Source organism: Hippocampus guttulatus, chromosome 20, assembly GCF_054856545.1.
Source record: "Hippocampus guttulatus isolate MCC_2025c chromosome 20, RoL_Hgut_1.0, whole genome shotgun sequence".
Lineage (NCBI taxonomy): Eukaryota > Metazoa > Chordata > Actinopteri > Syngnathiformes > Syngnathidae > Hippocampus > Hippocampus guttulatus.
This window is the reverse complement of record NC_141280.1, coordinates 7,669,044-7,683,218: the sequence shown is the minus strand read 5'-3', so window position 1 is coordinate 7,683,218 and position 14,175 is coordinate 7,669,044. Positions and strand designations below refer to the sequence as shown.

The 14,175-nt window shown below is 45.3% G+C and overlaps 2 protein-coding genes across 3 annotated transcripts; one reads left to right on the top strand and one right to left on the bottom strand.

Moving 5' to 3' along the window:
* The first annotated feature begins 133 nt into the window (after positions 1–133).
* On the top strand, positions 134–5,792 carry LOC147187830 (solute carrier family 22 member 2-like). The gene is made up of 11 exons (XM_086100723.1): positions 134–682; positions 1,117–1,220; positions 1,298–1,452; positions 1,576–1,744; positions 1,907–2,021; positions 2,105–2,208; positions 2,774–2,988; positions 3,042–3,144; positions 3,618–3,730; positions 3,802–3,901; positions 5,421–5,792. The coding sequence occupies exons 1-11, from the start codon at positions 284–286 to the stop codon at positions 5,521–5,523; spliced, it is 1,680 nt and encodes a 559-aa protein (XP_085956849.1). The 5' UTR covers positions 134–283; the 3' UTR covers positions 5,524–5,792.
* Positions 5,793–5,806: 14 nt separating this feature from the next.
* LOC147187829 (plasminogen-like) lies at positions 5,807–12,532 on the bottom strand. 2 transcript variants are annotated; one of them, XM_086100721.1, is made up of 19 exons: positions 12,378–12,532; positions 11,483–11,621; positions 11,231–11,337; positions 10,780–10,894; positions 10,506–10,645; positions 9,615–9,738; positions 9,405–9,523; positions 9,123–9,285; positions 8,849–8,973; positions 8,598–8,757; positions 8,098–8,285; positions 7,875–8,023; positions 7,589–7,682; positions 7,387–7,501; positions 7,228–7,302; positions 7,012–7,152; positions 6,664–6,770; positions 6,164–6,309; positions 5,807–6,072 (listed from the first exon to the last, which is right to left on the bottom strand). In XM_086100721.1, the coding sequence occupies exons 1-19, from the start codon at positions 12,427–12,429 to the stop codon at positions 5,911–5,913; spliced, it is 2,421 nt and encodes an 806-aa protein (XP_085956847.1). In that variant the 5' UTR covers positions 12,430–12,532; the 3' UTR covers positions 5,807–5,910. The 2 variants fall into 2 exon arrangements, with proteins under 2 accessions (XP_085956847.1, XP_085956848.1); XM_086100722.1 differs by having other exon boundaries at positions 9,615–9,735.
* Positions 12,533–14,175: the final 1,643 nt, after the last annotated feature.

The following is a 14,175-nucleotide window of genomic DNA, read 5'->3' as shown; positions in this document are numbered from 1 at the left end:
TGTGTCATTCATATGCACAAATTTGATTGCACACAAGCCCCTCTATTTCCATGCCAGAATAAATACCTTACCTCACGTAAATGCACTTTTTTCCCGCCAACCGATAACTGGACCGTTCGCATGTGTGTTGATGTACGTAAGCTTCGAAGGCCATGTGACATCCCCCGAAGCATGCGTCTGTAAACACGCTTTAACGCCTCGCCGCTCAGCCCCTGAACTTTGCTCGGACCCGTCCGCTTAAAAAACCCAGCGGACCGGACCACTCGCCACATTTTGCGCCACAATGACTACATTCGATGACATCTTGGAAGAAGTCGGCAAATTCGGCCGCTGCCAGAAGCGCATCTTTGCCCTGCTCTGCCTGGTGTCGATGCCGTGGGCCGGCGTCTACGTAGGCATCGTCTTCCAGGGTTTCACGCCGGACCACTGGTGTCGGGAGGGCACGGTGGAGCAGTGGAGGCGGACGTGCGGACGCAGCCTGGCCGATGGCCGGCGGCTGACGTCGCCGCTGGTTAACGTGTCGGGCGAGCTGCAGTACAGCGGTTGTGAGCAGTATGATGTGGACTGGAACGCCACGCTCACCTGCGACACCAAGGAAATTGACCTGAGCGGGTTGCCCGTCAAGCCCTGCGCCAGCGGATGGGAGTATGACTACGAGGGGAGACGTTCGTTCGTCACTGAGGTACACACTCTTGAAAACACTCGTGGTTTTTTTGGGGGGGCAGGGTTGCCAATGATGACAGACAACAAAATACTCATTGGCATATATTCCATCGATTATTTCTCCATTTACACATGCATCAGTCGTTTAATTTTATGATCTGTTTATTAGGGTATGAACAGCGACTTGCAATGGTTACTATTTTTTATTTTTTCTAGATTTGGGAATTATTCTCCAAATGAATAAAAAAATTTAACGGCCTAAATATGGATCCAAACTCGCTAAACTTTGCACGCACATCAAACCCCGTTAAAAAAAAAAAATAATAATATTCCATGATTTTATAAAAATGCGTCTGTAGCTCCTACTATAGAGGTTTAATTTTTTTATTTGGTAATTTTTTTTTTTTTTTTAACCCCGGCCCTTTCAAACCTGGTATCTGCGGTTGTCTACAGTTTGACTTGGTGTGCTCCGACGCCTGGCTGATGGACATGTTCCAGGCCATGCTCAACGTGGGCTTCCTGCTGGGAAGCATCGCCATCGGCTACCTGGCCGACAGGTAAGCCCCAAACGTCACCCGCCCTCATTGTCCTGGCCGTTGCTCACTCACATTTTTTTTTCTTTCCCTCTGCCCAGGTTTGGCAGGAAATTGAGCTTCGTGATGTCCAACGTTTTTAATGGTGTGGCGGGCATCCTGGTGGCCTTGGCGCCCAACTACGTGTCTATGCTGATCTTCAGGGTGCTCTTCGGGTTTGGCGTGAAAGGTGGATGGATGGCGGGATATGTGCTGAGTAAGTCACGCTTTTGATCGAGTCCAGATTGTAGAAACAGCCAAGTAGGCACATAAACTTGTGTCAAAGTGAACCTTGATCTGACGGATGACGATTTCACGATTCGGTGCTATTCCCTCCCAGTCACGGAGATCGTGGGCGTGGAGTCAAGGCGCACGGTGGGCATTTTGTACCAGATGTTCTTCAGCGTGGGCCTGCTGGTGCTTCCCCTGCTGGCCTACTTCATCACTGACTGGCGCTGGCTGCAGGTGGTCATCACCGTGCCCTACTTCGTTTACGTCATCTACTACTGGTGAGCTTTACTTTGGAACTAGTAACTAGGAAACTGGATTGTAACTTTTACCTGAGAACTTTTTCGCCCACGGACCTTGACTCGAGAACCAGAGGCTTAACTTTCCGAAATAACTCATAATACGCTACGGTTTCAATACCCCGTCTCGTCTCGTATTGACAGGTTCATCCCGGAATCTCCAAGATGGCTTCTATCGCAGAACAGGAAGTCCCAAGCTGTAGCGATCACGGCGGCAATGGCCAAAGAGAACAACAGGACTCTGACCAAAAACATTGAGGTCTGCTCTCAGTGGGCTTCATCTTCAAGTCACACATTAAGAGTACAAACCCGGCTTATCTCCTTCTGCTTCGTCGGCGACAGACTCTGGCAGACGACAACGCCGACTCGTCAGCCAAAGCTTCCTTGATGGACCTGATCCGAACGCCCAACATGAGGAAGCACACCTTGATCCTCAGCTACAACTGGTCAGTCCCCACCAGGGTTATAATTGGGATTTTCCATTTTTGATTTTATTTTGTTTTGACTTTAGTTGTGTCAATTCAGTTCCTTTTAATTCATTTTTACAGCGGGTCTGTTTTTTTGAAAATTGTAATTTTTTAAATTTTTATTTATTTATTTAATAGTTTTAGATATATTTTTTAACGAAAGAAATACATTTAAAATAGGCCACAAAAAGCTCTTGTATGAAAATAATTGACAAAAAGGGAAAATACAGCTATTTCCGCGATGAAAATACAGTAGTCGTAGTTACCATATGTTTTTAAAGCACTCTATTTAAATTGTATTTTGTCCACAAACGTTTTTTTCAAAAAAATGTTTTCTCATTACTACCATTGATACTTGATCCACACAGAACCAAAATGTCTAGAAACAGCCCTGGCGCTTTTGTTTTGCTTACCCCTGAACGTCCTGCATGCTGTCCGCTAGCTTACTTCTAACAAAATGAAAACTCCTCAGACAGGCTAATGGAAATTCGCCAGCATCCGGCGGTAAGGCTTGCTCACCAACTATAATGCCGTGTTGCCGCAGGTTCACCAGTGCGGTGGTCTACCAGGGCCTGATCATGCGTCTGGGCATCATGGGAGGAAATGTTTACATCAGCTTCCTGATCTCTTCCCTGATGGAGTTCCCCGCTGCCTTCCTCATCCTCTTCACCATCGAGCGCATTGGCCGCCGCCTCCCCTTCGCCGCCGCCAACGCCGTGGCCGGAGCTGCCTGCTTCATCGCGGTCTTCCTTCACGATGGTGAGTAAGGCCGTCTTTCTTGAAGCTGCGAGCTAACACGCGCTTGCCGGCAGGTTGGTTGAGGACGACAGTGGAGTGTGTGGGCCGGCTGGGCATCACCATGGCATTTGAGATGGTCGTCTTCGTCAACACGGAACTCTATCCGACTTTTGTCAGGTAAAACTGTCATCGCCTCAATTCTACTCATCAACATGGGCTTTGGAACTCTGAACTTTTCCCCATTAACTACAACCTTTATTATCTTTACCCAGAAACTAGGAACTCAAGAACTTTACCCGGTGTGCAAAACACTTAAAACCATGAGCAAGCAACTTTGCAGCAGAACTTTACCCCAAAAACTAAGAACTTTATATGGAACTTAACGGCGGAACGTGTCATTTTAACCAGGAAGTTGAAACTTTCACCGTGAAGTAGTTTTGCAGAGAAACTAGGAACTTTTACTGCCAAGTTCAGAATTCCTAGTCCCTGGTCAAAGTTCTTTCTTCCCCAGATAAAATGAAATGTTCCGATGTTAACTTGATCATTTCCAGGTACATTTCCTAGTTCCTCTGTAAAGTCTTTAGGTCATGGCTAAGCTGTCAGTGCCTGGCTGAAGTTTTTTAAGTGAAGTTTCTTCTTTGTGACATCAGGAATCTGGGCGTGTCTGTGTGTTCCACGCTGTGCGACGTAGGCGGTATCGTGGCTCCCTTCCTGCTCTACCGGCTGGCCGTCATATGGTTGGAGCTGCCCCTCATCATCTTCGGTTAGCCCACCGGTGCTTCAGGCTGGGTCGCTGTAGCTTGTTGCAGTGGCTAAACTTTGACTTTTTTTTAGGCTTCCTGGCGTTCCTAGCTGGCGCTTTGGTCTTGATGCTACCGGAAACCCGCGGGGTCCCGCTGCCCGACACCATTGATGATGTGGAACATCCAGAAAAGTGAGTCGCAGGACATAACACCATAAGTTAGGGAGATGTGCCCTGTTTGTGCTAGCTAGCTAAAACCATGTACATGTATGTACAGGATATGTCTGTGTTTTGGTTGATGCTAGTTCCCAGGTAAGCTTTCCCAAGGTAAATGTACTCATTCCTGGCTAGAGTTCCTTGTTCGTTGGGTAAAGTTCATAATTCCAGGATTCAGTTCAGAGTTCCTAAGTTTGTTCCTTTAAGTTACTTGTTCTCAGGTAAAATGCTAAAGTCGTGGGTCAAGATCGAAATTACAGGATAAAGTTTGTTGTTCTTGAGAAAAGTTTCCAAGCAAAGTTCCTAGTTCTCGGCTAAAATGATATATTCCCAGGTAAGGTTCTGAGTTCCTTGGTAAGGTTTCGTGTTCCAAGGAAAATTGACAGAGTTCTCAGGAAAGTTCTGATTTTCAAGCTACACTAACCAGTATCTTGTTCCTGGCTAAAGTATCTATTTTAGTTCTTGGCCAAAGTTCCTAGCTTCTGATTGAAGTTTAGCGTTTTCTCTTTACTGCCTGGAGACCCTTGTTCCCAGAAGGTACTGTACTTGAAGCGCCAAGTTCCTGGGTAAGGTTCCTTGTTCCTGAGAAAAAGTCGACGTTTGTGAGGAGAGTTCTTAGTGCACGGCCTCTGTTATTTGTTCCTGTGTAAAGCCCTTAAGTTCCTGGCTAAAGTTCCTCATTCCTGAAAAGGATCCTGAGTAAAGTCCCTAGCTTCGAGCTGAAGTAAACCAGTTCCTGGGTAAAGTTCCAAGTTTCTGGGTGAAGTTCCTATTTCAGTTTACGGGCTAAAGTTACACGTTCCCGGGATAAAGCTTACTAGTTCGCGGCTTGATTACTGCAATGCCCTTTACTTCGGAGTCAGCCAGTCCTCCATTAAGCGCCTTCAGCTGGTCCAGAATGCCGCTGCCCGCCTCTTGACTGGTACTCGTAAGAGGGAGCACATAACTCCTACTCTGGCATCCCTTCACTGGCTCCCCATACATTTTAGAGTTATTTTCAAGATCCTCTTATTTGTTTTCAAATCTCTGAATAATCTCGCGCCACCTTACCTCTCTGAGCTCATCCGCCCCTACACACCTGCCCGGCGCCTCAGGTCTGCGGACCAGACATTATTAGAAGTACCAGGAACTAAACTGAGGCTCAGAGGGGATCGAGCCTTTTCTGTTGCTGGTCCCTCTCTCTGGAATGACCTCCCACTGAACATTCGGCAAGCCTCCTCGCTGCCCATCTTCAAAACCCTCCTCAAAACTCACTTGTATTCTTTGGCATTCGACTCAGCATGACTTAGATTTGTCCTTGGTTTTACTGTTCGGTGCTTTCTACCGTCTTTATTACCGATTTGTTTTACTGTTTATTGTATATGTACAGCACTTTGTATGAAGCGATGGCTGTTTGAAAGTGCTCTATAAATACAGTTGAGTTGAGTTCATGCTAGGTTGCCAAAGCTAATGCTAACTGTATGTTAAAACTTAATGCGGCTTTTGCTGTTTTCAGGATGAAGCACAAAGCGGCGGAGCAGCACCAGCAGTTTTCCACCAGGCTTCTCCCAAACACCAACGGCAACATTTCCGCCACGCAAGACCCCGCAAGTGTTTGAGCTCCTTCTCTGAATCTGTATTATTTATTTATACTCGAAACTACATTTGTATATTTGTGACGACAAGACTCTCGCGATTTAGTCAGATGATCTTGTGTGCCGCATGCTGTCGTGGCTGCTCTGTGCAATTCCTCCCCTTTCTTTCAAGGATTAAACTAGAAGGACAACTTTGCGTATCTTGTAAACACCTTTACGTTTGTGATCATGAGGGTCCTCTTGTTCCTCCACAGCTGCAGTTTGCAAAATGTCCGTTTTAGGGAATAAACCAGAAAGACAACTCTCGGCGTATCCCCAGTGTTTATTCCAGTCATGTAGAAACTATTTTGCCACGAGGCTGACTCTGTTTCCCCTTTACGATTCAGCTCCGACTCTGACTTCCCGCCGACTTCAATTGGCTTTGATGGTTCGATCAATCCAGTCCACAAATTTGGAAACTCGTGCATAGACGCCGGGCTTCATGGCGTTGGCGCAGCCCAAACCCCAAGACGTGACGCCCTGCAGGATGAACTTGTTGTGCGCGTTACACACTAGTGGACCCCCGCTGTCGCCCTGCGGGTGTAGAGAGTCGAGAGAGGATGTGATACAACATTAACTGTTGACTTTCAAACGACCTTCAACGGCAGAGAGTTTTCGAGGTTACCTGGCAACTATCGGTGCCACCGTCGATGTTCCCGGCGCACATCTCGTGATCTTTCACTCGGCCGTTCAAGTACGATGGGCGGTTGCAGATCTTGTTCTCAATAACCGGGAAACCCGTTTCCTTAAGGATGCCCTCGCCACCTGTGCCTGATAACCACGGTAGCCACAAAACAAAAAAATGTATACTGTCTAGCACCTGTCTAGGAACAAGTTTGTCTTTGAAGGACTCATGGAAATGACCCTAAAATGTTCCTTCAAATCCCCCAAAAAATTTTTGGGTTTTGTTTTGTTTTGTTTTTTTTGCTGGTCTATTCATTGACATGCCTCCCAAATTTCACAGTGCAAAGTGAAATGGGTTGCAGGGGCTGATAGTTCAAGAAATTCTGGAGTGTGCTATTCCCTAAAACGCCCTCAACAGCAGCCGCTGGTAAGTTAGAACTTAATCAACCCAAGCTTTTTTTTTTTGTTGCATCCACCAAAAATGTGTGATATGACGCGTACCTTGAGTTTCTCCCCATCCAGTGACATAGCATTCAGTTCCACTGGGAACCACGTAATCCTTCTCCGGCAAACAAGCTGGCAGGACTTTATCGTTAATAACTGCAGGCCTAAAACAACACACACCGCAAATATTTCCGTCAATTCCTCTTTTGGAGCAGGGTGCGGACTTTATCCAAAAAGAAGTAGAACATTATTTTTGTACAATTCAGACTCTACAACCCTGTAATTGAAAATTCAACTTTCTACCTTTTTTTTTTCCCAAATTTAAACCAAAAAATGACTTCTGTCTAGTAAGATTATGATTTTTAATCAAATTGAGCCAGGAGGATTGGGCTCATGATTTGTCACCTTTGCAGTTTTAGCAGTGCAATGTCAGCCCCATTGGGTCCCAGCACCAACTTCTCCAAGGCCCTCTGCTGGGCGGATGTCTCCAGGGGTCGCTCCCTGTGCGAGCCCAGAATAACCATGTAGGACGATGGTCGCTTTGACCTGCAAGTCGAGGACGCTGCTGTTAGCCGCCGCTTTTGTGATGTCATGTCTGCTCTGAGTACGTAAGAGTCTCACCTCTCCAGGCAGTGGGCGGCTGTCAGCACCCACTGAGGGTGGATCAGAGTTCCCCCACAGAAGTGAATTCCTGAACTGGAAGGAAACAGAAAGTTCCAGTGTCATATCTGTCTAGTATATCAAATTAGCAGCCATCTTGATCTTTCTACCAGGACTCACCTGGTACGAAGGCTGATCTGCCAAGGCCATGAATGTGCTTTGCTTACACAGCCGCCCACGATGCGACCGTAGCAGCGTTTGGGTTTGGTCGCGGGTGTGCCGCAAGTTACGCCCGCTACAAAGGAAGAGTGGCATATTGTCAAAAAAAAAAGAATGAAAGATCCCAGCAAGCACGGTGACATGTCTGTGGCGGTCTACGTACCGCAGTCAGGGATCTGACAGTAATCCCATTTCTTGTTGCGGTCTGTTGTGTAGCACCAGGGTCCGTTCACATCGTTGTCCGGGTTTCTGCAGCTCTGAAAAGACAAGTTGACCGACTTAATGGGAAGCACAAAATATGTTCCAATACTTTTGTCCACATAGTGTAAAACAATGACTGGAGTTGGCCAACACAACTCAAGGCGGCCAAACTCAGGTTTAGTCCCCAACTGAAGGCCCACGGAGCGAACGCAAGACTCATCGCTGTATGTAAGGAGGGCTCTACTCACGTTGCCCTCCAGGCCCTTGTCGGGGTGACTATCCGGTGTGAAACTGTTGTGTTGGTGTGGGCTTTGAGCACTCCAAGCTTGACAAGTCACACCCATGATGGTGATAGAAGTCGAGCCGCGGTAGGTGGCACCATTCCCAACCTTGCAGTCTGCGGGGCAAACAAAACAATGCAAAGTCAACGAGACAAAAGTTAAGCAATCAAACAGCAAAGAAGGATTTTACCTCTCTGGATCGGATCCTGCGAGGAGGGTTTTTCGGGTGTGGTGGGTTCAGTGGTGGGCGTACTTTCGACGGGACGGCTGGAACATTTCTCCAAGTTACAGAATTCCCAGCGCACGCTGGGGTCAGTGGTGTAGCACCAGGGAGCTCGGTCTCCGTCAGGGTTTCTGCACAGGTTCCTCCTGAGGTCCCTGTTGACAAAATGATTTTCACATCATCAGGAACAAGGACCAAGGACTTGAAGTCTTGGTGATCATGATTAACTTTCATTTCTTTGGATAAGGTTCCTAAACGGATCCTTCTGTTATCTAGTAGCTTAACTGTCTTTTGATATCGTCGACGCTACATATCTGGTTCAGGATCGTGGGAGACTTGGACTATCGCGGATGGACTACAGTTTTTGGTATGTGGATGGGGATACCAGAATACCCGGAAAAAGCCCATTCAAGCATGGGAAGAATATTCCAACTCTGCACAGAAAGACCTAAGAGAGTGTGTCTTACGCAGTAGGGTACTGCTGCGGAGTCTTGCCATGCCTGTGTGGACTCATAGAGGCCCAGGCCTGACATTTTTTCCCACTGATGGTCTCAGAGGTCACCCCACGATAACTGGACCCATCGCCGTCATAGCAGTCATCCTCCTCCGTGGGAATGACCGGCTCGTCTGCAACAGAAAGTTACCGTCTGAGTTAGCCTGACTGAAGAGACCAGACACCAGTCCCTTTCCCCGAGAGAAGCGTTTTGCTGTCAAGAACCTGGTCCAGGTGCGTCCCCACAAGTGGGTACACGACAGTACTCCCAGCGGGTCTCGGGGTCAGTGGTGTAGCACCACGGCTTCCTCTCGTTATCGGGGTTCCGGCAGAAGTTGTTGTCCAGACCTCTGTCGAGCAAACAGAAAACCAAATCCCAAGGAAGTTATATGGTCCACTTGTACAAGTGGGTTAACCCTTTCAGGGACAGTGGTTACTACAGTGGACAGCTTATCATATTATCAGGTTTCAGGGTACATGAAAGGGTTCAAGGCCTCACTTGCAGGGGTAATTTTCAGGCGAGCGGTTGTGCTTGTGAGGTGACTGGGTGGACCAGCTCTGACAGGTTTTGCCAGACTCGGTCACGGCGATGGTTCCCCGGTAAGCGCTGCCCTCGCCCGTGGCGCAGGTGGTCTCTGGGGCCACGGTGGGAGTTTCTGATGCTGGCGAAGATGCAAGAAGATGAGGTACTTTATGAGGGGACTGTCAGGAACATCATCTAGGATTACATCAAAGAGAAAAATTGAAAGAAATGCAGTGACAGCCCCCCCATTTGGCTTACTGCAGCGAGGGATGGAGCAAAACTCCCATCTCTTGTTGGGGTTGGTAGTGAAGCACCATGGCTTAGGGTCTCCGTCTGGGTTCCTGCAATAGTTGTTGTCCAGGTACTTCTGCGGGAGCCTGGACGTGGCACGGGAATGGCGTTGAATTCAACAGAAAAAGGGGGTTTCCTGATTTTGAAAGAGAGTGCGATGGAGGTCTGGAGTCTCACGCGTTTGGGTTGTATCCATGGTTGTGAGGTTCCTGCGAGTCCCAGCGCTGGCAGGCTACGCCACTCTCCGTGATGGAGACCTTACCTCGGTAGTCGTCGCCATTGCAGTGGATGCAGTCCTCTGCTGGGACACAAGGGGTCGTGGCGTCGTCATGGCCATTTTACAGTAGGCGGGGTACACCCTAAACCGGTTGCCAGCCAATCATGGGGCACACATTGATAAATGTTTACACTCGCAATCACACCTAGGGACAATTTGGAGTGTTCCAAGAATCAGTTTTTGGAATGTGGGAGGAAACCAGAGTACCCAGAGAAAACCCACACAGAACATGCTCCCCATAGGAAAGCCAGAGCTGGAAGCGAATCCTGCACCTCTGCACTGTGAGGCAGACGTGCTAACCAGTCGCTCACCATGCCGCCCAAATTTATATATGAAACAGTTGATTTCAATAACAAATTAACTACCCGGAAAGTTCTTTCTTTACATGGTAATAATTCCATCTTTTATATTAAAAACAGTAGTTAATGTTTAATTAAAAAATACAAATAATTTTGTCAATTAAATCCAAATTAATTATCGAATTATTCCACAATTTTTTAAAAATATGAGTGGTTTATTTTCATAAGAACTCATTTTTATTTTTTGCATTTAATTATTTGTAATTTAATCTTGACATCTAGAAATTATTTCATACATTTTAGATTTTTTTTGTAATTAACCTAATTACTTAGCCTCATGATGAATTAAAAAAAGATTAGAAATGCATTTGAATTAACCAATTTAAAGGGTGGGAGGGGGTGACTACAATCAATGCAATGTGTATTGCAGTACTCAAGATAATATTGAGTTCAAGAACGGAGGGGCTGCAAGTGGCCCTGTTGAGTTCTTACCCGTGCAGCTCGGAACATTGCAGTGCTCCCAACGGGTATCGGGGTCGGTGGTGTAACACCAGGGACCCCCTGCGTCGTCATCGGGGTTTCTGCAGAAGTTGGACTCCAGATCTGCCTTGGGTTTGTTCTCGGGCGTCAAGCTGCAGCATCACACGTCATTATGCATCATACCGTATTGATTGTACGAATGTAATTTGTATCACATTGACAAGGAGAATTTTCATATGGATATTTAGTGAAGAGGTGTGACCATTGTGTCAACTTCGTCACCTACTTGGGCTTGTGTGGGAATTTGGCGTCCCATCGCTGACACGTTTTTCCGGACTTTGTTCTGGACTTTGTTCCTCTGTAGTCCTTTCCGATCCCGTTCACACATTCGAGGAGGTAATCTGTACAACCAGAAAATGGCATCACTGCTGTTATGTGGGAAAGCTGTACGTCTAACTATAACCATAGAAGAATTTCAGTGAGCTCCTGGAAGTGACTTTATAATCGACAGTGATATTAATGACTTTTTTCTCCCCAGAGGATAAAGAATCTAGACCTGTAAGTATTCTTATGTCTGTCTACATGTGTTTGCTGCACCGTGTGTGTTCAGATATCTGTTGCTGATTGGGTTCTTCCACTGCGACTATCCATACTGTTCGGTCGCATGTCTATGGTTGTTAGCATGAGGCTAGTATACTGTAAAATGGTTGGATGGTTGTATTGAAAAGCCAACTTGCCTTGTTTTTCATATAAAGCAGCGCTGGTTCTGCGCAACACTGACTCTGTTTTGGAGTTTGCCCCTGCTGTCCAACATTCCTGATCCTTCTCCACGTACATGAAGGACCTGTGACAACATTTCCATAATCAGTTATAGTCCCCAAAAAATAGAATTTTGGACATGTGTGTGTGTGTGTGTGTGTGTGTGTGTGTGTGTGTGTGTGTGTGTGTGTGTGTGTGTGTGTGTGTGTGTGATTGTAAATTAGCGCTACCTGCATGTGAAACTGGTCTCGACGTCACATTTGGCTGCACACTCCTCCACCGTGTTGGTGGAATACATTCGCTTGTTGATTGTAGTTAGCCAGGCACCCCCGGTTTTGGCATAGCTTCCCATGATATCGCTACCACTCACTAGAGACATACACACACACACACCCACACACACACATATGCAGCGGTCAATGAAGCAAAACTGAAATTCATCAATACATGATTATTCCATACCCTTCTCGATATGGACGAAAATGACCAGAATTAAAGCCCATTCCACTATTTTTGTTGAGATTACTTTTTGCGCCATTCACAAAATTCCAAAAGAAAATGAATACAAATCTACAAATAGAGGACTACAAAACCAGTTTCAAGCTGTACAAAGATAATAAATACTACCAGGTCAAACTGTTTTCAATACAATACAAGATTCTTTTAAAGGAATAGGTCTGATGTTCAAAAATATATTGAAAATTATTTTATTTAAAAAACCATTTGGGGGAACAAATATTTCCTGTAGTCATAATTTAAAGAAAATCGGTGTGGGGGGGTGATCACATTCTCCAAGGAAATAAACCTAATTTTCTTCATTTTCACAAGTGTTGAAAAAAGTCACATTTACAAAAGAGTCGTAAAGAAAAAAAGTACATATTTAAATGTTTTAAAATAAATTATATTTGAAAATTGAATTCAGAATCAGAAAAAAAGCCGTTTTTGTTCACCACAATTTGAACTGTTGTCGGCACCAAAAGATCACCAAAACCATATTCCAACATTTTTCATCCAAACAAATAAAATTCGACCCACTGTGCTACGAGGTGACATCCAGTAAATGCAGCATTTCTGATTTCTGCGCTTCGTGAAAAACAAGCAAAAGTGTTTTGCATGTGTTCTTACCGGTGGTGCAGACAATCGCTGCCAGCAGCAAGGCTGCTTTGGACGTCTCCATGTGGCGTCTGAGGTCCTGATGCCAGTTGAGCCAGCGGCAAGAAGCTGTCTCGGCTTCTTTTTCATTTACTGAGCGCCCCTTAAAGCGCCGGCGAGGTCAAATGGAACGCTAGTCAATCATTGGCCCGCCGGCAAGGGCGCAACAGCGGGTCAAAAACCTCACAATAGCACTCTACACCATGTGGATCTATAGTTGGGGTCGCTGGACGACCTTTTGTGCTTTGAACGGAATTGTCCATGTAAAAGACAAGCATAATAATATTTTAAAATTGCCTTATTTACTCTAGATCTCAATCTTGTGTTCCTTTGAGTTGTCTTTTTAATAAGCTACCTTTGTTCTCGTTGATTTGCTACTGAATGCCATCAACCGCCATGTTGGTAAATGCTTTTAAGTGCCGCCCTTTGGGTTTTGTGAAGCACATTGAGTTGTCTTGTGTCCCTATCTAATATACGTTGGTCAATCCTGCTCGGTCAGAATCAAACGATTTTTGCTAGTCATCTTTCAAGGTAACATACAAAGTGAACGAGAACCTCAGAGGAGCCTGGAGATGTTTTAAAGTGGAAATATTTTCATAGTTCACACATGTTGGCATAAGAAAGATATTAGACAAAGTCGCATTCATTTTTTTTCCAGATGATAATGGAGGAATTTGATTGACTGGTGAGTGGGTGTGGTTTCAGTGGACACGCCCACAGTGTTCCGGAGTGGAGAGAAAAGGTTGATTTCGTATGATTTTGCAACCTCATTTTAAGGTTAACTGATTAGTTTTGTTAATTTTTTTAAAAAGAAAATATTCTTCCTGTTTTAGGCTCCCAGAGTTTGTTTTAACCTGGCATACTGTAGCAAGTGCGGCTCTCGTGCCATCCGCATCTCGACGCTGATCGATTGCCGTAGTTAATGTTCAGCATCACAGAGACCAACGTCCTCGTCCACAAACATTTGCATTAGGACACCAACCAGCAGTCCACCAATCAAATCTTTGGACTCATGCTAAATAATCATTGTTTGCTGTTTAATTTCTGCTCGTCTGCTTGTTTGTATTCACAACCGCTGCGTGGGTTAAAAAAAAAAGTGCCCATAATCCTATTGAATAAATTCGCATGATTTTGTTTCTCATAGGAGTAGGACTTTTTTTCTTAAAAAATTAGATAAAGATAAATCATTTTAAAAAATTGTGTGGGGGGGGGGCATTTGTGTTTTTAAAAATGAGACAGTCGTGCCTCCCGAATTCCAAAAGCATGCCTGCCAGCTCTAAATTGTCTCCTAGGTATGATTGTGAGCGCGAATGGTTGTTTGTGTGCTCTTTAATGTGGTCAAGTGAGGTGTCATACTCACTTTTACCTCTAGAATGCGCTAAATACTACATAAACCTGAGCATGCACCGTTTTTTTACACAAGACAGCAATTCCAATCATGTAAAGGAGCATGAATATCGTTTCTTCTCTACATTTATTGATGTTCATCAAAATATTGTCGTATCATTGTCACGTTTACATTACAACTTATTTAAAATTACAACTTACTTTTTTTACTCATTTTCAGCAACTATTTTAAATATATACAGTATATTTTCCGAATTAAAAAACACTAAACTTGGGTTTACAAATTAGTTATTTTAGAGAGGAAACTGTGGTGCAGATACAAGGCAATCGTTAAGCAACTTCAAGATTTCAGCCTTTGTGGTTCGAAGGAAACTAGGACATCCAGAGACGGTCATGGAACGCGGCTTCCTCGTTGGTCACGTGG

Excerpts from the sequence above, each read along its gene's own strand:
- LOC147187830 (XM_086100723.1), top strand. The coding sequence starts at position 284 with ATGACTACATTCGATGACATCTTGGAAGAAGTCGGCAAATTCGGCCGC. Across the intron at positions 2,022-2,104 it reads CTCTGACCAAAAACATTGAG|ACTCTGGCAGACGACAACGC; the intron begins GTCTGCTCTCAG and ends CGTCGGCGACAG. Across the intron at positions 2,989-3,041 it reads CGCGGTCTTCCTTCACGATG|GTTGGTTGAGGACGACAGTG; the intron begins GTGAGTAAGGCC and ends GCTTGCCGGCAG.
- LOC147187829 (XM_086100721.1), bottom strand. The coding sequence starts at position 12,429 with ATGGAGACGTCCAAAGCAGCCTTGCTGCTGGCAGCGATTGTCTGCACC. Across the intron at positions 9,739-10,505 it reads CAATGTTCCGAGCTGCACGG|CAGAGGACTGCATCCACTGC; the intron begins GTAAGAACTCAA and ends CTTGTGTCCCAG. Across the intron at positions 8,024-8,097 it reads GCAGGATCCGATCCAGAGAG|ACTGCAAGGTTGGGAATGGT; the intron begins GTAAAATCCTTC and ends TTTGCCCCGCAG.